The following is a 21,804-nucleotide window of genomic DNA, read 5'->3' as shown; positions in this document are numbered from 1 at the left end:
GAATATACTGTATAATGAAACATTTCTCAGGAATTGTTGTCCAGTGAAGTTGCTAATAGACACTGTCTAAATACTGTCTAGCTGTCTCTGCTTTTTATATGGAAATGACCTTTTTTTCTTTTCATTTAGGGCAGCACATTAGAAGCCATGGAAAATATGCATATTTTCCAATAAAATGCCTCAATTCAAAAGCCGGGTTACACCTATTCACTCAATCATGCATTTCCCCTCAAATGTCTCGAATTCCCTTTATCCATGATAATAGCAACAATCAATATGTCTCCATGCCTATATAGTATCCCAGAAAACTTCCCACACATATTATTCCTCGCTTCCTCTCTCCTCACAGAATTCTTATGAGGCTGATACATATAGATCAGACATGGAAAGTAATGCACCTCCCACTGGCTGCTGACGTCAGGGCCCAATGCACTGGCCTACGTCTGCAGCTTGGAGCCAGGCAGCCTCCTGCAGCCCTGCCCTGTTCCTGGCACAGGGTCTGCTTCCATCCACTGGGAGACAGATGAAAGTCAATGGGCCCAGAGAGGGAGATGGAGAGAGAGGCATCTAGCTAGCCTAGTGCAATCTGGATCTGCAAAGAAACCAGAGTAGAACATAGTGGTAGTAAATTATCCAAAAGCAGTTTGAGTTTCATCAGTGAGTCAAGCCGATTAACTGCACCTCCTATGAAGGTCCAGGGATTTGGAATTGAAAATGGAAGTCCTTGAATAGTATGGTTTTGGGGTACATTTAATTTAGCGGTTCATTTGGAGTCTTTGCCAATCCGACTGCAATTACATTCTCAAACACAAAGGTTTTGAATCAGTGAACTTTAAAGACAAGAGTCAGCCTCTAATGACTAATTGAAGGGGACACTAGTCAGGTCCAAGAGGACTTTGTCATCTTTCTGATGTTAGAAAATAACACGTCCGCACAGCATACTACCACCCCCAGGCCAATGGAGGAGTGAAATGCTTCAATCAGACCTTGAAGAATGGCCTTAGAGCACACCTTGTATGTTCACCAAGGCCCTCTTCCACAGAGATGACTGTACTCAACCACCACTACACTTCCTCACCATTAATTGACAATATCTCACCATAATGACAGTTCTTCAAGGCTTGGAAAAAAGTCACTGACTTTTCAGGGCTCAATTTTAACAAGCATAACTCAAAGGTAAATCAAAGAGCTGGCAGTAGCGCTATAGGTTCAGGGGTGTGACAGAAATCCTTTTTGCTATTTACAAAAAATGATCGACGCAGTGCTGTCAGTGACACAAAGGGGCTGGGTTTTGATGAATAGAGAGGCTTGGCCTCTCACTGGCCAATCGGAAGGTGCTCCATGGCTAAATATGTAGTTGCTTCAAGTTGTGTATTTACGGTCTTTTATGTGCTGCCTTGGAATCAACTCCAATTCCAAATGTTAGTCCGTTATAGTTTGTTAAATAGCTTACAGAAACTAATTAATAAAATGTAGACCTAGCCCATCTATGCTAAATATGTAGTTGCTTCAAGTTGTGTATTTACGGTCTTTTATGTGCTGCCTTGGAATCAACTCCAATTCCAAATGTTAGTCCGTTATAGTTTGTTAAATAGCTTACAGAAACGAATTAATAAAATGTAGACCTAGCCCATCTTTGCTAAATACGTTTCCTTGAACCTGTTTGCAGTCCACATTGTTCTAAGTAATTGCATGGCTTCAATGTGGAAATATATAGGCCTACATAGCATGCACACTGATATAGAGGCTAGGTCTACTGTAAATTACAACATGGCTGAGCATGGACATGCCAAATATTGTCAATAGGCAAGATAAAACTCATTATTGATATGGCCTAAAAAGAGAGTGAATAATTCTAGTCAAATTCTAAACAAAATGAAACAACAACTAGTTTTAAATAGTCTAAATACACTTACAGGCACCATAATTGCTCCCTGTAGGCATATCATTTTAAAACATTGATGCAGACTATGGATTTATTTTTTTAATTTAAACTCTGTTTATTAAGTTTTGAACATACACACACACAGACAAGACAAAGCAATATAAATAATATACTCAACTAGAAAAAAAATACAAATACAAATACAAATAAAAAAATAGCTTTAAAGATACCATACTTTAGACAAGTTAAACACACCAGGCAGAAGGCTACAGAGGTTAAAGGGCAATCTATAGTACAGGGACAGAGCAAACACCTCACCATTGTTCCTGTAAACAGTTAAGGGATAAGGGTGGAGAAATGCAACCACTCACAGAGAGTCATGGCCACAGACAGACCATCCACTGGACAAAAAAAAACGTTTCCAATGCTTTAAAATAAAAAAATAAAATGATTATTCATGTAGACGTGAACAAAATGTAAAAATAACTGGGAAAAACAAGCTCACACTTCAGTCTCTGCCTGGGCAAGATGAACAAGGCATCTGCGGATCACAATCAATAAGCACATGGACCTTAATGCCCCCCCCCCAGCAAAAACACAGAGAGAAGCTCCTCCAACCCTTAAGTCACAGACTTATTTTAGTATTAATTGGAATGCCATCAGAGGATGGACTGTTTAAAGTAAGACCGGAATGGAGCCCAAGCCTCATCAAACAGTTTGGGGTTCCCACGTGAATTTAATTGAATTTTTTCTAGTTTCAGAGAGCACAACACATCCCTCACCCAATATTTATAAGATGGGGGAGCTGCCATCTTCCAGTTCTGTAGTATTAGCCGTCTAGCTAAAAGAGTTGTATAAGCAACAGTGTCCGACTGGATTCTTGATAGGGGGGAACCCATGGGCAGTACTCCAAAAAGGGCTGTAAGGGGAGACGGATCTATAACAGTGTCATATATATCAGAGAAACATTTAAATATTAATTCCCAGAAACCTGACAGTTTATGACAGCCCCAAAACATATGCAACAGTGTGGCTGGTTCCACCTTACATCTGACACAGGTAGGATCAAAATCAGAGAATATTCTTCCAAGTTTGGGCCCCGACCAGTGGATACGGTGAACCACCTTGAATTGAATGAGGCTGTGTCTAGTGCTAAAAGAGGACGAGTGCACCCTGTGCAGCACAGATTCCCAGGCGTCTTCCCCAAGTTCCTCCCCCAAATCCTTTTCCCATCGAGTCTTTAAAGGCACCAAAGAAGGTGAATGATTGCATATACATCTGAAATTGCGCACCTAGGAAGCTTTTTCAGCTCCAAGATGCTCTCTATAGCTGTATTCGCAGGCCTATTGGGAAATCCAGGTGTGTTAGCCCTGACAAAGTTTCTAGTCTGGAGATAGCGGAAAAAGTGGGATTGGGGGAGATTGAACTTTTCCTGCAGCTGAGAAAAAGAGGCAAATGTATCGTCAAATAATTGGGCTAGCGAGGAAAGGCCTAGTGAGTGCCAAATGCCAAAAGCCCCATCATTCAAAGATGGAGGAAATAAAATGTTCTGATTGATTGGGCCTGATAGAGAAAAGCCTCGGAGGCTAAAGGCTAAACGGAACTGATTCCAAATTTTAAGAGACTGCTTTACAATTGGGTTGGCACACCTTTTGCCTAGGGACACTGGGAGAGACGAGCACAGCACAGAGGAAAGTGCTGCAGGTTTACACGATTCAGACTCCATCTGGACCCAGAGTGGTCTAGGGCCAGTAGGATCAGTCTGCAGCCAGTACAGAACGGCTCTGAAATTTGCAGCCCAGTAGTATGTCTGAAAATTTGGTAGAGCTAAACCCCCCAATGACCTAGGCTTCTGTAAATGTTTTCTACCAATCCATGGTACCTTGCCATCCCAAATAAAATGCATGAATGTTTGATCCAGTGAAATAAAAAAAGGTTTTGGAATAAAAATGGGTAAACATTGAAATAAATATAAACATTTGGGCAACACATTCATTTTAATGACATTAATCCTTCCGATAAGAGAAAGGGGTAGCAAATTCCAAAAAGTAAAAGATTGTTTCAATCTGTCTGCTAGAGCAACAAAGTTTTCCTGAAACAAATTTGAATATTTCCTTGTCACTTTTACTCCCAAGTAAGTGAATTGATCCCGGACAATGCTGAAATGAGAACTTGTAAAAGAGCACTTTAAAGCAGCCTTGTTTACCGGAAAAAGCTCACTCTTGCCTAGATTCAGCTTGTACCCTGAGATTGATCCAAACTTTTTAAGAACAGATAGGGCACGTGGCAATGAGGTATCGGAGTTGGAGATAAACAAAAGGAGGTCGTCAGCATATAGCGAGACTTTCTACTCCCAGCCCGCCCTGATTATGCTTTGAATGGCATCATTAGAGCGTAGTGCAATGGCGAGAGGCTTGATTGCCAAAGCAAACAACAAGGGGGAGAGTGGGCAACCCTGTCTGGATCCGCGGTGCAAGGGAAAATAGTCAGAGGACAAGTTATTCGTCCGTACCGAAGCCATGGGGGAAAAATAAAGAATCTTTATCCACGCAATGAATTTGGGGCCAAAGCCAAATCTATAAAGGGCAGCTGTTAGGTAATCCCACTCAACGCGGTCAAACGCTTTTTCGGCATCAAGTGAGACCACCACCTCCGGGTCCTCCGACGCTGGGGAGTACAGTATATTCATAAGGCGCCTAATATTGAAAAATAAATGCCTATTTCTCACAAAGCCAGTCTGGTCAGAGTGTATTACTTGGTGCAGCAAGCCTTCCATACGGATGGCTAAAAGTTTAGCTAGGATTTTGTAATCACAGTTTAAAAGCGAGATTGGGCGATAGGATCCACATTCCAGGGGGTCTTTGTTTTTCTTTAGTAGTAATGAAATTGAAGCCTGATAAAGACTAGGCGGTAGCTTTGAAGTATTGAGGCACTCTGCAAATAGTCGAGATAAGAATGGGCAAAGCAGACCAGAAAACGTCCTGTAAAATTCGGTTGGAAAACCGTCCGGACCCGGACCCCCACTTTTCATTGCGGACACTGCTGTTGCAATCTCCTCAAGCGTAAATTCTTCTTCTAGACAGTCATGGGAGTCTGTATCAATTGAAGGCATATTCAAGCCATTAAAGAAGGAGTCAATCAACAAGGGGTCTTGAGGGGATTCAGAGGTGTATAGCGCAGAGTAAAATTGTTTAAATTGATCATTGATCTCTTTATGTATAACTGTGGTGGCACCAGACGGGGTCCTTATTTGTGGGATTAAGCGTGAGGCCTCAGATTTACGGATCTGATGCGCAAGGAGTTTACTGGCCTTGTCGCCTTGTTCATAGACTTTGTATCGAGCTCACAAGAGTAACTGTTCAGCTTGCCTGGTAGAAAGCTCATCAAATTCAGATTGGAGTAGTTGGCGCTCTTTATGCAGATCAGAGGAAGGATCCGTAGCATACTTCTCATCCAATGTGGCTATGGACTCGCTCAGGTCCCGAAGTCGCTGGGAGCGAACTCTGTTTTGGTTGGCTGTATAAGAAATAATTTGGCCACGTAGGTATGCTTTGAGAGACTCCCATATGGTAGAGCAGGACATACCTGGTGTTGAATTAGTTTCTAGGAATAAGGTAATTTCAGAAGAAATGAAATTGACAAACTCCTTATCTGAGAGTAAAATGGGGTTGAGACGCCATTGATAACACCTAGGAGGTCGCTGTGGAAACTCTAGTTCAAGCACTAATGGTGAATGGTCAGAGATAACAATACTCTAGTAAGTACACTGCCGAAGGTTAGGCAGAAGTTTTTTGTCCAATGTATGTTTGATGAACATGAGAATAAAAGGAAAACTGTCTATCTGTAGGTTGTAGGAAACGCCAGGCCTCAAACATAGCATATTTCTGAAGAAAGGATTGAATAAGTAGGGCACATTTAGATGGGCCTGTATTTGTTTGTGAGGACTTGTCAAGAACTGGGGACATTTTACAGTTGAAATCTCCCCCTAAAATCAACAAATGAGAATCTAAATTGGGAATAGCAGACAGAAAGGAAGAAATGAAACTTGTGTCATCCCAATTGGGAGCATAAACACTAGCCAAAACAAGAGGGGTAGAAAACAGTTCACCGGTTACTATGACATATCGTCCCTTAGGATCAGCAATAACCTCAGAAGCTACAAAGGGAGTAGCCTTATCAACCAGAATAGCAGCACCTCTTGATTTACTATGAAAGTTCGAGTGGAACACTTGACCAACCCAGTCCTTACGCATCCTAAAATGCTCACCAGTCCTCAAGTGAGTCTCTTGTAGAAATGCAATATTTGCATTCAAACCCTTTAAGTGTGTCAACACCCTCTTACGCTTCACCAGGTTGTTAACCCCTTTGGTATTCCAAGAAATGTACTTGATCGTATTATTTCGGCCCCTCTGGGCATTCCCGTTATTCAACCCTGTCATTAGAGCATAGAATGGAAAAGCGATGAGCGCCCAAAACCCCCGGAATAACTTGTCTCAGAGTAATAATGTAAATGTAAATGCTTGGAAAAAGTACAGAAAAAAAAAACTGAAAAAAAAACTAAAAAGACAGAATGACAACATTAGAACTGAACAATTCAACCTGCCCCCCCACCCCCTCCCCCCATCCCAGACAATACCTCCCCAAACGAGGTACAAGCCTAAATAGAACATGTTCTCTTCGCACAGTATGTCTGTGAGAGTGCGGTCTTAAACCTAAACCCACAGTCCCGCTCTTTAAAGTCGTGTTTTGTTAGTGGATCAAGCAGCAAAAAGAAAGATTTGTACGTATTTTTTCAAACAAAAAAAAGGCGAATCCCTTGTGCAAACGGAATGACAAAAGCACCACTTGTAGATGTATATAATTATATTCCCAGTCTTATAACAGGCATTGAGAGAGAAAATAAATAAAATGTATAAAGGCTCTCAGCCAAAAATCTAATTTGAAGTAAGGAAATCGTAGTAAAACAATCAAAAATAATAGTAATTATAATGGTAGTCTAGTTGAAGCTGAGACAGCTTACAACCAATACCAAAAAACTATGTGTACGCAACGTTGAACGTTTGCTGGGCATAAATGACGCTCAAAACTTTTAAAATTAAAGTGAGGCCCCAGAAACCGTGTAGCCTCGGGAGACATTTACTGTTTACTGGTTCAATGCAGATGGATGCAGTAAACAAATAACCAAAAATATTTTGAGTCACTGAGACAATGTGTAAACAAACTAAATAGGTGAGCGAGATAAGGCACGCACACTAGATGATCAAAACATTAGATCACATCAAATAAACCTGAATAGTTTCACCAACTATACAAGACTAGCCTGTTATATCTAAACATAATTGTACCACAAGTGGGGTACTTACTATCCACAGTTCGCAAGCAACAGTTGCTGAACTGTGAGCATATTCAAGACTTCTTGATGTGACGTTGAATGTGAGCCATAGCCTCATCCGGAGATTCAAATGTGTAATCTTTACCCTCATGAGATATCCATAAACGGGCCGGGAATCGCAGTCCATACTTCACACTTGGATCGTCCCGAAGTACTCGTTTGGCCTGTCCGAAAGCTGCATGCTGCCTGGAAACAGTGGGGGAGTAGTCCTGGTAGATGGAAAAGCTCTGTCCTTGAAAGCTCACTTGTGGTATTGCGGGCTCGTCGGAGGATCTCCATCTTCTCATGAAAAAAGTGCACTCGAAGAATTATGTCACGGGGCCTCTCCCCATCCCGGGGCTTTGGGCGCAGCGACCGGTGGGCTCGATCAATCAGGGGCTTTTCATCTAAGGCAAGAACATCCTTCAGCAGCCCTGAAACGAAATCCGTGGCGCGATGCATTTCCGCGGACTCTGGGACTGATACAAGTCTCAGATTATTGCGGCAAGAGAATCCCTCTAAACTCACACAGCTCTCCCTCACCTTTTTCAAATCCGCAGCTAGGCGTTTAACTTCAGCCTCCAGGGATGTAGTTAAATCGGAGACATTAGTAGCGGAGGTCTCAAGTGCTGCAATCGTTGTAGTGTGTAAGTTGTTGTTTTGAGTAATGTGATTGCTGGCACAGTCTCGTTCCGCAGGATGGTTAAATCTGCTTTTAAAGTATCAGAAACCTCCTGTATTCTGGCCTCAATCGTAGCAACCACCTGTGTTTTCATTTCAACTATCTCAGAGCGTAGTAGTTTGATGGCCTCGAGAATGTTCATTTCAGCGCCGCCAGGCCAAGCCGCGCCCCCGGGTAAAGTGTGGGCCCTCAGACTCAGGAGAGGGCGGTGATGAGAGCGGGTCTTGTAGGCCGGGTTTTCTCAAAGTCATGCTCTTGGCCTTATGCTTGGTCGACATGCTGGCATTCGGAAGCAAAGTAGTCTTGGTTTTTACGGAAAGGGATCACCAAATTAATATTTGAAAATAAAACCGGTTCTGCTGCAGAATTCACATAAACTTTAAGAATACCACGGGAGCAAACGGAAAACACGTCAGTCACACATGGCGTCCCCTACCCTCCCCCGACAATGGAGGGTTTTACACACATCCAGACGTTTCACAGTGGCTGGACAAAGATCCAATATAAAGAGAAAGGGAGAATGTCCACTCACCGTTATACTGCTCCCAAATATAATGTTTTATGAACATATTTCAACCATCTTACAGATCACACTGCCTACAATACACAGATAAAAAGGGAATGTCAGCTCACTGTTTTGCTACCGTGATTAAGATTTATTTCCAAGCCGTGTCAAGAGCCAAACCCTTTATCGACGGTCTTGACTAGCCTACTTGATTGCATTGGGCAGGAAAAAACAGCCTTCATTGAGAGGAGGGGAGACCATGCTTGGTTTTTATCAAATAAAACAAAAAGGCATTTGTTTTTATGTTTCTTAATACGAAGTATACAGGCACCAGAAGCATATTACTCTAGTCCCATGCTCATATGGACAGTGTGCATCACGGCTGGATATGCTGAGTTTCCGCTGTCAAAATGAATTCCATAACCAACCGTGTTACTGCTAAAACCAGCTTTTTGTTGATCTTAAATATCCCCACCAGTGTTGCCTGAAATTAGCACTTTGAATCATGTTTTTAAGGACACACCTCAAATGTTTCAGCCCTTCCCATCTGAGCGCAAGCAAGCTGATATAAGACAGGTAAATGAAAAGCCCTTCCCAACAGTGCAGAGAGAGAAAAAACATGATAACACGAGAAACAAACTAGTGCATTCCTCCCTATGTACTGCACTAGTTTGACCAGGGCCCATAGGGCTATTCAGGGTAAGGGTGCCATTTGCGGCACAGCCTCGATATTTCCTGTTTTCTTCCGTCTCTGGGTTTATGAAATGGATAAGGATCGTCTCGGATTAAAGACTTACCAATTAGACATTTCCTCTGGTGAGGTTAATGAAGGATTAAGCCATGAGTTAGGACCTCTCAGAGACCCCAGCCCAGACCCCATCTACAGAACCATAAGACTATGGGCTCAGCCAATAACAAACGTACAAATTAATCAATTAGCAAACGTGCATGTCCTGTCACTGTGGATCCAACCTCAAGCCCACACATACATACACTTTGCACATGCACGGGTACGCACGGACACACACACACACGCATCCTAACAACTCAAAACTCGCATTTGTCCCATCTCATATCAAGAGGGAACCGCACCAAAGCTAAATAGAAAGACAACACCCAAAAAGAGGTCAAATCCAGCTGGAACAGACCAACCAATCATCCTCCTCATAACAACCAGACTTGGTCCTACCTGCACCAGGTTCCACCCCTCCAGTGACTCAGCGATGATGGATGTGACAGAAGGACACACCCCTCCGAAGATCATCAGGTGTTTGGGTCCGTAGCATATGGCGTCGAAGAAGGCCCTCAATCCCTTGGCGTTGTCACACTGCATAGGGACAGATAGGAGGTTTGGCAGAGAGAGAGAGAGAGAGAGAGAGAGAGAGAGAGAGAGAGAGAGAGAGAGAGAGAGAGAGAGAGAGAGAGAGAGATTAAAAGCTGCATTACATTTTTCTAGACTATTTTGGGCTGGGAAGTGGCTGGCATGCAACGTTGAAAGCACATATTTAATTGTGCTCTGTACTGCACACCTCTTACTGTAGCACGGTAGTATGGGCCTATTCCCTATAGGGCTCAAAGGGGCTCTGATCTATTGAAGTGCCTTACATAGGGACTAGGGTGTCACCTGGACCTCACCTTTGTTTGTGGGGAAAGTTTTCATTTGGAAAGGACAGAATTATGTGAGGCACACACAGACAGACTATGTTAGCTATATACAGAAGCCTAAACATACACTACAAATACATGTGCCTCCTATAGATATGCAATGCATACATGTAAGTCCAAGTGTAGCACTTGATGTGATATCTCAAAATGATGTGTGAGAGAGAGCGAGCGAGAGCAGAGAGAGAGGGGGGAAGAGAGAAGGGGGAGAGGGAGGGAGAGAGAGATGAGAGGGAGAGAGATGAGAGGGAGAGGGGGGAAGAGAGAAGGGGGAGAGGGAGGGAGAGAGAGATGAGAGGGAGAGAGATGAGAGGGAGAGGGGGGAAGAGAGAAGGGGGAGAGGGAGGGAGAGAGAGATGAGAGAGAGAGGAGGGAGAGGGAGAGAGAGATTAGAGGGAGAGAGAGGAGGGAGAGGGAGAGAGAGATGAGAGGGAGAGAGAGATGAGAGGGAGAGAGGGGGGAGAGGGAGAGAGAGATGAGAGAGAGAGAGGGGGGATAAGGAGAGAGAGATGAGAGAGAGAGGGGGGAGAGGGAGAGAGAGGGGGAGAGGGAAAGAGAGATGAGAGGGAGAGAGAGATGAGAGGGAGAGAGAGGGAGTAGAGGGAGAGAGAGATGAGAGGGAGAGAGAGAGAGGGGGGAGAGGGAGAGAGAGATGAGACAGAGAGATATGAGAGGGAGAGAGAGGTGGGAGAGGGAGAGAGAGGGGGGAAGAGAGAGAGAGGGGGGAGAGGGAGAGAGAGATGAGAGGGAGAGAGAGATGAGAGGGAGAGAGACGATCCCACTGCTGCTACTGCAGAATGCAGCCATCACCATGGCAACGGTCTTGGCTCTGTAGAACTGCGGGAGGGAGATGAGAACAGGGGTAGAAAGAAAGAGAGAGAGAGAGAGAGAGAGAGAGAGAGAGAGAACAGTGAGAGAGAGAGCGAGGGAAACAAATGGAATAGCTCTATTGATTGCTATGTGAGCTCCCTAACTAGTTTTGCTGTGATTTTCTGAGTTTGTAATGATATTCCTATCACTTCTTGCCCCTATTATTACCAGTCAATTCAGGATGTTCTCCTGTGTGTATATAGAGTCGGAGGCAATGTCCACCTTGATGCAGTGAAGCTACACTTTTGAGGTGGTTTCACCTTGTTAAGATCATGTAGGTCTGAATGAGATGTTCTTCCAAGACGCCGTTGTGGGACGAGAAATCAAACAGGAGGACCTCAATGGAAATAAGCCTTCGGCCTTTATTGTGTTTTCATTCTCGATAATTTTTGTAATTATGTTTCTGGCAGCATTATGGGTATAGGTTCTCTCTTGCAACACAGCTCCAGTTACTGATTTCATTTTCAAATAGCTTGGAGTGTCGACTTCCTAATTTTTGTACAGTATATTGACTGTTGTTAAATGACAACAATATCGATTGATTAATTTTGGGGTAAAAAAATGTGTACAGTTTAAATTTCCAAAAAACCTGATGTATCTTCCTCCGCCTCCTGTATAAATGAAACATAATCCCTTAACCAGTGCTCCACAAGGCACACGTGTGCATACACTGGTACATCGTACAGAGCCTTCAGAATGCATTCATACCCCTGGACTTATTCTATATGCTCTTGTGTTACAATCTGAATTCAAAAATGATTCAAACATTTTTTTTAAATCTCACCCACCTACACACAATACTCAATAATGGAAGAGTGAAAACATGTTTTTTGACATTTTTGCAAATGTATTGAAAATCAAATACAGAAATATCTCATTCACATACAGTGCCAGTCAAAAGTTTGGACACATCTACTCATTAAAGCATCTTTCTTTTTCTCTTTTTTTGTCCTATTTTCTACATTGTAGAATAATAGTGAAGACATCAAAACTATGAAATATCACATGGAATCATGTAGTAACCAAAAAAGTGTTAAATAAATGTAAACATATTATATATTTGAGATTGTTCAAAGTAGCCACCCTTTGCCTTGATGACAGCTTTGCACACTCTTGGCATTGAATTAATCAGACTGTTAGCACCAAGGTGGTGTGCCCTAGTAGGACTTTTGCTGTGTGCAGCTCACCCTCCACTATCAGCTCAAACATAAATATTACTGTCATGTCTACTTCTGCTAAGCCGCTCAGTAAAACAATCAGCAAAACAATCAAGAATCACAGAAAAGTGCTAAAAATAGCCCACATTATCTTCTTCGGGCTAGGGGGCAGTATTTGGGAGTTTGGATGAATGAGGTGCCCAAAGTAAACTGCCTGTTAATGTCTGTGAGTATAACAGAACTGATATGGCAGGTGAAAACCCGAGGACAATCCGTCCAGAATTTTTTTTTTCAGCTCACCTCTGATTACAATGGTTGGGATTGGGAATATAAAAGGAAGTCCTCCCAGATTGCAGTTCCTAGGGCTTCCAATAGATGTCACCCATCTTTAGAAATAGTTTCAGGCTTGTTTTTTGAAAAATGAGCTAGAATTTGTAGTTTTTCTAAGTGGCTCCCATTTTGGCTGTGGTGTTTGTAGCGCGGTCCGGTGAGTACTTTGTTATTTATCTCCGGTAATGGTCTCCAGTATTCTCTGTCTTAAATTTGATAATTTAATTACATAATAGGGTGCCTTAGGATTGATTAGTAATGTTGTTTGATATGTTTGGAAGACGTTTATTGGTAACGTACGGGATTCATTTGTATGCATTTTGAATGAGGGAAATCGGTGGATTACTGAGTCTAGCGCGCCAATGAAACAGACTTTTCTGGGATATAAAGAAGGACTTTATCGAACTAAAAGGACCATTTGTTGTGTAACTGGGACCCTTGTGATTGCAACCAGAGGAAGATCTTCAAAGGTAAGTGATTTATTTTAGCGCTATTTCTGACTTTAGTGACGCATCTGCTTGGTTGCAAAATGTATGTAATGCTTTTGTGTTGCGGGGCGCTGTCCTCAGATAATCATATAGTGTGCTATCACCGTAAAGCCTTTTTGAAATCTGACAACGCGGCTGGATTAACAAGAAGTTAAGCTTTTAAATGATGTATGACACTTGTATTTTCATGAATGTTTAATATTACGATTTCTGTAATTTGAATTAGGCGCTCTGCATTTTCAACGGATGTTGGCCAGGTGGGACGGTAGTGTCCCAATGATCCGTAAGATTAACATATGTAGCATAAGAAACAAGGTTAATGAAATTGATAACTTGCTAGTAACAGAGGACATTCATATACTGACTATCTCTGAAACCCACTTAGATAATACCTTTGATGATATACTGGTTATACATGGTTATACAAGCATACATGGTTATAATATCTACAGAAAAGACAGAAATACCAAAGGGGGTGGTGTTGCAGTCTATATTCAGAGCTACATTCCAGTAAAGCTTGGAGAGGATCTAATGTCAAATACAGTTTAAGTAATATAACTACAGATTCATCTGCCCATTCTTATAGGATGTAGCTATAGACAACCAAGTGCTAACAATCAGCCAACAACAAACGCCAAACCTACACATCCAAGAATAATTTACCAAATAATAAAATACATTGTAATTTTGAATTCTGTATAGTGAGTGTAGAAGAGGTGACAAAATGACAACATACAAACTACTGAGGACGACAGCGAATTATATTGTCACTCCTATTGGCCATCTCTTCATCCATTTTGGATTTCTATTTGCCATATATTTTTCAACTGTGTTTTTCAACTGTATTCTCATAGCTTCTACAGATTGTAAATTAAAAATGCATGTTTTTGCTAAAATAATTATTCTATTATTGATTGATTGACTATGGCTTTTCAAATCACCCAGTATTGCTATCTGTAGTGTTAGTTCTAGGCAAATGTTTCAATTCTTCAGCCATTCCTGGACCTGTGACCAAAAATGAGCTACATATGGACAATACCAAAATAAATGATCTAATGACTCTGCCTCCTCACAGAAAAATCTGCAGAGCTTAAATTGCAACCAACTTTCTAAGGCTTGTTTAAAAAAAATAACAGTATTTTAGAGATGATTTCCTTTTCAAACTACCGAAAGTGAGCAGGTATTATCTGAATAAAGGAAAAAAGACCATTCTTGAACATGGGATGAGACATCCCTATCAATTTACTAGAGAACCAGTTTGGATGGAAGTATAACTTTTGTATGACTGATGCCTTTAGTGAGAGGTCTAATGCTTTAATATTTAATCATTTCTGCCCACCGAATTCATATTCGTTATATAAATAGGCCCTTTTAATTTTATCTGGCTTGGCGTTCCAAATCAAATTGAATATTTTTTGTTCATATAATTTAAAAAGCAGGTCACTAGGGGTAGGTAAAACCATAAGCAAATAGCTAAACTGTGATATGACAAAATAGTTAATCAGGGTGATTTTTTCACAAATAGACAGGTATTTTTCTTTCCATGGTCGCAAGAGCTTATCTAGTTTTGCTCTTTCTATAAAAAATATCTTTCTTTTGGGATTTGCATACCGAGTATGTCCACATCTCCGTCAGACCATTTAATTGGTAATTGACAGTTTAAAACCTTCTGAGATGTAGCCATTATTTACTATTTTACACCTAGGGTTACGATACATAACTTTAACCCATTTTATAAGAGATTCCCCAAAATTGAAATATTTTAGGCATTTATATATAAACTCCATTCGCACTTTATCAAAAGCCTTTTCAAAATCAGCTATGAAAACCAGGCCTGGTGTCCCCGATATTTCATAGTATTCTATTGTTTCAGTAGAAAAGAACAGTTGCATCATCCCAGAGCCCAACTCAAGAATTTACGAAAGCATATACAGTTGCAGCTGTATGAGAGGGCCTGCAATACTGCAAAAAAATGGGCAGAAATGAGGTGATTTTATGAACCATTGTCACGTCGTAGATGATGGAGGTCAAATGTTCCCCTTTTCCCTGAAACACCCACAACATGGTCCCCAGTACTGACCATATTCCCAAGGATCTCCATGCAGTCAGGCTTTTGATTTTGTTCCTCCAGTGCCACAATAATATGCCCCCTCTCTGAATGTCCGGGTGTGACCCCCTCCCCATGGGTTACTGCAGCTAGTGTTGCCAGCACTGCCTGGGTGGGTCACCCCACTGGAATCCCCACCGGCTAGGTACAAGGTCATCAAGGTTCGCATTAGCAGCTTTGAGAGTTTCCTTGTATATTATGCTCTCCCCTCAGGGGGCTTTGGCTTTGCCGGACCAACCCCGCCATGCAGGCTCAGAATCTTGAGGGGGCGGCGCTGCTCTAGGTCTCTGACCGCATTTTGGCTGTATACAGACCTCTTACAGCAGGCCCATAAAACAGTTAGGGACTTCTCCTTAGTATCTGGGTCATTCAGGTGGGTGTCTAGAGTATAGGGTTGTGGACCGATCCATCAATATAGGATCATAAATAAATAAATTAGATGTATAATTTATTTTAAAATGTAGCTCCCCATGATAGGACAATAAATAAATAAGTGTAATTCATTAATTCATCAAACATTGGTTCTGGGATATGCAACCATTTCCTTTCTCACTCAACACCACACTTTCCCAAACATTAAAAAAACACACACCCCACCATTCACACATACTGTGCCTTCTGTTTACTGAGTTTTTATCTTCACCATGTTGAATTAGTGCTTTTGTGTTCCAATTAGTTATATTTGAAGATAGATAGAAATGCTATATTTTTGTTGTATTATTACAATCCATAACCGGGCTAGAATTGTGTTTCATCATTTTCCTCATCTATAAGAACTTTGCAGCCATGGAGTCGTCTTTGTGTCTCTGAACAACTGGTTATCAATATATAGTTTATCAACGACGAGAGGTACTCGTTTCCCTTTGAATCTATTTTCCTTGAACATTGGATACAGAACCTTACACCGTTCTGCAATTTCCTTCGGGAACTGGTCCTTCATGCCAATTTAGGTTCCAGCAAGTCTTTTACCCAGGCTTTTCACCATTATTTTATCTTTAAAGAAAGCACATTTGTCAACTATTGGGCGTTCATACCTCTGCCTTCTCTTTCCGAAGTGGTGTACACATTCAAGTTGGATTTTGTTGATAGCTTTGCGTGGAATCTGAAGCTCTGTAAGGAGGAACTCTCTAAATACAGATTCAGGAACTTCTCCTTCTTTCTCTTGGATACCTGTAAGTACTATATTCTCTCTCATGGATCTAGTCTGTATGTCAAGTAAGGCTTCTCTCAGAACGGCGTTCTGCTTTTTAAGTTCATTAACTTTGGTTTCAAACTTGTTGACTGTCCCTTTTAGCTTGTTTGTATCTTTCTCCAATGTCGCAGCTTTTTCATCCCTCATCTCGAGGCCTGCCTTAAACTCTTTTATATCCTTACTGACTAATTCAAGTATACCCAGTTTTTCATTTATGGATTTTAACAGATCAGTTTCGACCTTTACCATTCCCGGTGGTGAAAATGTTAAATTGTCTGTGTCTTGTAGAAGAGTCAAGTTTTCGTTTTGAAATAGGTTCCCCTGTCTTACTCTCTGTCATGTTTGGGTGTTGCTTGTTTCCGTAATACTTGTCGATAAATGTTTCTAGTCTTAAGATTTCTTTTGTGTTGTCATCCAGATTGAAGATTATCATCCACCAGATTGCTAATATTTAGTCTAATATGCCGTTATTGAATATTACGTTTTTATCTTGAGGTGCTCTACATAACTAAGTTCAGTCCACCATCTTCAGTCCGCCATCAGTGCGGCTTTTTACATTATTGATCATAGTCTGCTGCTTTAAAAACATATATGTTATGGCTTTACACCACTTGCTATACACAGGGGGTGTTCTTTAATGGTATTGGTTCTCCAACATAATCCAGGAAGAATCAGGCATTCGTCAGGGCAGCTGTCTAGGCCCCTTACTTTTGTCAATCTTTACTAATGACCTACCACTGGCCCTGAATAAAGCCCATTTGTCTATGTATGCAGATGACTCAACGCTATACACATCAGCTACTGCAGTGAGAAGTAGCTGTAGTAACACTAAACAAAGAGCTGCAGTCAGTTTCAGAATGGGTAGAAAGATATAAGTTAGTCCTAAATATTTCAAAAACTAAAAGCATTTTATTTGGGACAAATCGTTCACTAAACCCTAAACCTCAACTAAAGGGGGAGACTAAATGGCTTGGAGTAACCCTGGATTTTAAACTGCTATGGTCAAAACATATCGATGCAACAGTAGCTAAGATGGGGAGAGGTCTGTCGATAATAAAGCCCTGCTATGCCTTCTGAACAACAATATCAACAAGGTAGGTCCTACATGCCCTAGTTTTGTTGCACCTGGACTACTGCCCAGTTGTGTGGTCAGGTGCCACAAAGAGGGAATTGGGAAAATTACAACTCGCCCAGAACAGGGCAGCACGGCTGGCCCTTAAATGTACACGTAGGCTTCCGGTTCAGCATGTGAATGGAGAAGAAGCTTGTGGATGAGGTGCATTAGTTCATTTAGCCCAATTTTTTGTTTGCATTACACTTTCTTACATATCGGATTTGATTGATGAGTTCGTAAGTTACCTTTTTGATTCAAATGTCACACGATCTGAGGAGCAAAAGACCTGTAACTAATGTTTCAACCATGATGGTCACTCTCCACAGTTCTTCAGAACCTCTGTGTGTTTCTAATGTCGTAAATGACAACTACCCTTGTCACAGCTCAAAACTGCCATCGATGCTGCTCTGGCCGCCTTCTCCACCGTCCTGGATGGTGTCCGAGCCGCTGCAGATGAACAAGGCCGCCGGCTTGATGGCTTTGAACATGACCTGTGTGACTACAGTGACCACATAGTAGCCCTTCAGAAAACGGTCGCCCGTCTCAGCTCCGAAAACCAAAAGCTGATTGACAAGACCGATGACCTGGAATCCACTTCTCGCTGTTGCAATCTTCCAGCTGTTGGTATACCAGAGAAACTTGAAGGAGGGGACTGCTTTTTACATGAGTTCATTTCAGACTTCTTCGCGGAGTTGCTGGGTCCAGCCATCGTTCCATCACCCCCGAAGCTGGACAGAGCCCCCCGCATTGGCCCCTCTCTAGCGGGCGCAGCTGTCAACTCCAAGCCTAGAGTGTTTATCGGCCACTTTCACTACTACCGTGACAAGGAGTGCATCCTCCAGAGGAAGGCCAGAGACCAGCTACACTTCTGCGGACTCAAGGTGCTCATCTTTCCTGACCTCAGCTCGACTGTCGCCAAAAAAAGAGCTAAATTACTCGACGTGAAATGCAACCTTGCAACCTCAGATAAAAGTTCAATTCTCACTCCGCTTCCCTGCTCGTCTCCACATTGAACATGACGGGGGGAAGCTACAGTTCGACTCCCACGAGGTTGGACAGTCACTTCTGACCCTTATCTTGAATCTATGACCTACTATTTTGCCAGGTAGCAAGCTTAACCTAGCCTACCCTCCAAATCGAAGGTATGTTTTGATTTTTGTGGCAGGGCCTTTTTCCCCCTGCTGCCATTCCTTTTCTACTCTGCAGAAACAGTATTGAACTGATAAAAATGACTAATACTGCCTTGTGTAGTTGTTATTTAAACTACATGTTTGGGATGGCTAATGCATGTCTACAATTCCAGTGCTACACATCCAGCAGACAGACTTGCCTTTTCAGCTTAGCCGCTCTGGTTTCAAATACCTTGGAGTGAACGTAACTTGTTCATTACATGCTCTTTTACATGCTCTCTGCAAACATTGCTCCCCTCCTTACGCAAATCAAATCAGATTTTCAGAGATGGGGTAGCTTACCACTGTCACTTATAGGAAGGATTAATGCTGTAAAAGTGAACAGTTTACCCAAATTCCTTTATCTATTTCAATCTATGCCATTGTTTTCATCAAAGTTTTGTTTTACGTCAATCAATCAGGTTGTTACCACATTTGTCTGGGGAAGAAAGGTACCCAGAGTCAGTAGATCTTTACTTCAGAGATGCAAGTTTAGTGGAGTGACACCCAAAAGTACTTGTTACATTTTTACAGGAAAATTGTCCAATTCACACACTTATGAAGAGAACATTCCTGGTCATCCCTACTGGCTCTGATCTGGCGGACTAAACACACTTTGTTTGTAAATGATGTTGGAGTGTGCCCCTGGCTATCTTTAAATACATTTAAAAAAACAAGAGGCAGGGAGTGTGTGGAGGGAGGGAGGAAGGGAGGGTAGTTGGGATATGGTAAAATCTTTGTACTTATGTTGATGTATATTTTGTAAAACTTGAATAAAAATATATTTAAAAAAAAGTATGTACACGTAGAGCTAATATTAATATAATGCATGGTTACTTGTTTTTGTAAGAAGTATTGAAATGTTGAATGCACCGAGCCGTTTGTTTAAACTACTAGCACACAGCTCAGACGCCCATGCATACCCCACAAGTCCAGGTCCAGAACAGACTATGGGAGGTACACAGTACTATATCGAGGCATAGCCACATGGAACTCTATTTCACAGCAAGTAACTCACGCAAGCAGTAAAATCGGATTTAAAAAATGGATGAAAATACACCTAATGGAATAGCGAGGACTGTGAAGAGTCACACACACAGGTACAAACACACACATACAAACACACATAACATACACACTATACACACATAACATACACACTACACACACATGCACACCTGGATAGTGTGGCACACCTGGATAGTGTGTTGTAGTAGAGCAGCGGAGGGAGAAAACACACTAAATGTATTGCGAAATATGTTGAAATTTCTATTTTAATGTTTAATAATTGTATTATAATGTAGACTGCCTTAAAGAGTAGGACCCCGGCCTCGGCAGCCACTAACGGGTATCCATAATAAATACAAACACAAAACTACGGCAGTCCAGCTGTTCTGTTAGTTACAGTGCCACAGGGAAAGAGGTGTTGTTGAAACATAAACCCTACTTGGAGTAATAGATGACGTTAACACTGATTATTTCCCTTAGGTGTCCATGACAACAACTAGAGGATACATCATTCAATTCCAGAACAAATGTCATCATTGATTGAATTGGAATATGGCCGTTTGAGGCCTTGCTTGCCTTATCATAACTGTTGTGTTTCACACAAGCCCTCAAACACGGCTTCTCCTACAGCCTCCTGTTACTACTCCTGTTCCACGCCTTCTTCATCATCCTTCCCTGTGAATCCTTCAGATGTAAACAGCATGCTAGTTATAGTTTTTCTTCAAATACTATAGGTCTAGGAGATCGGATGAAACAGACATACAGTACATTCCAGTGAGGTCTGTGATGAAATACTTGTTCGTAGACCCGGGAACGAGACATGTGACCTCACTCTACCCCCCTAGCCATTATTCCTCACCCTGGTCCAATCACAGCCAAAAGCCTCCCATTCAACGGTCACAAAGTGGTGGCCAACCAGCACTATGCCAGGGCTATTTTCTCCACCAGAGAGGGAGGGAAAGATAGAGAGAGATGGGGGAGGGGGATATGCTTTGAGCGTTGTCGAACACATGCAGGCCAGTCCCCTTTCCCTCTTTCTCTCGCTCTCTCATTCTCTCTCTCCCTCTACTTCTGTCGAACATACAGCCACACAATCTGGCTTACCAGCGGTGCTTTGACCAGCGCCGGGTTGCCACAGCAACCCACACAGCACCGCTTTGAGCGGTAAATAAAGGAGGTGGCCGGGCCGGGAGCTTGGTGGAGCTTGGTAGAGCTTGGTTTTTGACAGCTATTGTATATTTAGCATGTGATTTGGAGACATAATCACAGAAGTATTCATCAGAAACTATTCAGACAGCGGAGATGTTTAGGGGTTAATGGTGGATGGAGTGATGGAGAGAGAAGGGGAGATAAGAATAGAAGAGAAGAGAGGAGAAGGCCAGGCCAGATCCAGTCCCCCGTCACTGCCCCTTCTTTGGGCTCAGACACAGAGGCACTCCACGACCACTCTCAGGGAGAGACACAGACCACGGTGCTAACCCAGAACAAAGTAGCTAAGTACTGCCAAAGACGACCGGTGCTAACCCAGAACAAAGTAGGTAAGTACTGCCAAAGACGGCCGGTGTTAACCCTGAACAAAGTAGCTAAGTACTGCCAAAGACGGCCGGTGTTAACCCAGAACAAAGTAGGTAAGTACTGCCAAAGACGGCCGGTGCTAACCCAGAACAAAGTAGGTAAGTACTGCCAAAGACGACCGGTGTTAACCCTGAACAAAGTAGGTAAGTACTGCCAAAGACGGCCGGTGTTAACCCTGAACAAAGTAGGTAAGTACTGCCAAAGACGACCGGTGTTAACCCAGAACAAAGTAGGTAAGTACTGCCAAAGACGACCGGTGTTAACCCTGAACAAAGTAGGTAAGTACTGCCAAAGACGGCCGGTGCTAACCCAGAACAAAGTAGGTAAGTACTGCCAAAGACGACCGGTGTTAACCCAGAACAAAGTAGGTAAGTACTGCCAAAGACGACCGGTGTTAACCCTGAACAAAGTAGGTAAGTACTGCCAAAGACGACCGGTGTTAACCCTGAACAAAGTAGGTAAGTACTGCCAAAGACGACCGGTGTTAACCCAGAACAAAGTAGGTAAGTACTGCCGAAGACGGCCGGTGTTAACCCTGAACAAAGTAGGTAAGTACTGCCGAAGACGGCCGGTGTTAACCCAGAACAAAGTAGGTAAGTACTGCCGAAGACGGCCGGTGTTAACCCTGAACAAAGTAGGTAAGTACTGCCAAATACGACCTGTGTTAACCCAGAACAAAGTAGGTAAGT

General features: G+C 42.4%; 1 protein-coding gene across 1 annotated transcript in view; it reads right to left on the bottom strand.

Annotated features, from left to right (window-relative positions):
- LOC110496654 (gamma-aminobutyric acid type B receptor subunit 2) overlaps positions 1 to 21,804 on the bottom strand; it is a 432,145-nt gene that overhangs the window by 308,823 nt on the left and 101,518 nt on the right. The window contains exon 2 of the mRNA XM_036953439.1: positions 9,633 to 9,770. Within this exon, the coding sequence (XP_036809334.1) occupies positions 9,633 to 9,770 (138 nt within the window). The remainder of the gene's footprint in view (positions 1 to 9,632; positions 9,771 to 21,804) is intronic.

This window comes from Oncorhynchus mykiss, chromosome 18 (genome assembly GCF_013265735.2).
Source record: "Oncorhynchus mykiss isolate Arlee chromosome 18, USDA_OmykA_1.1, whole genome shotgun sequence".
NCBI lineage: Eukaryota > Metazoa > Chordata > Actinopteri > Salmoniformes > Salmonidae > Oncorhynchus > Oncorhynchus mykiss.
This window is presented reverse-complemented; position numbering and strand designations above follow the sequence as displayed.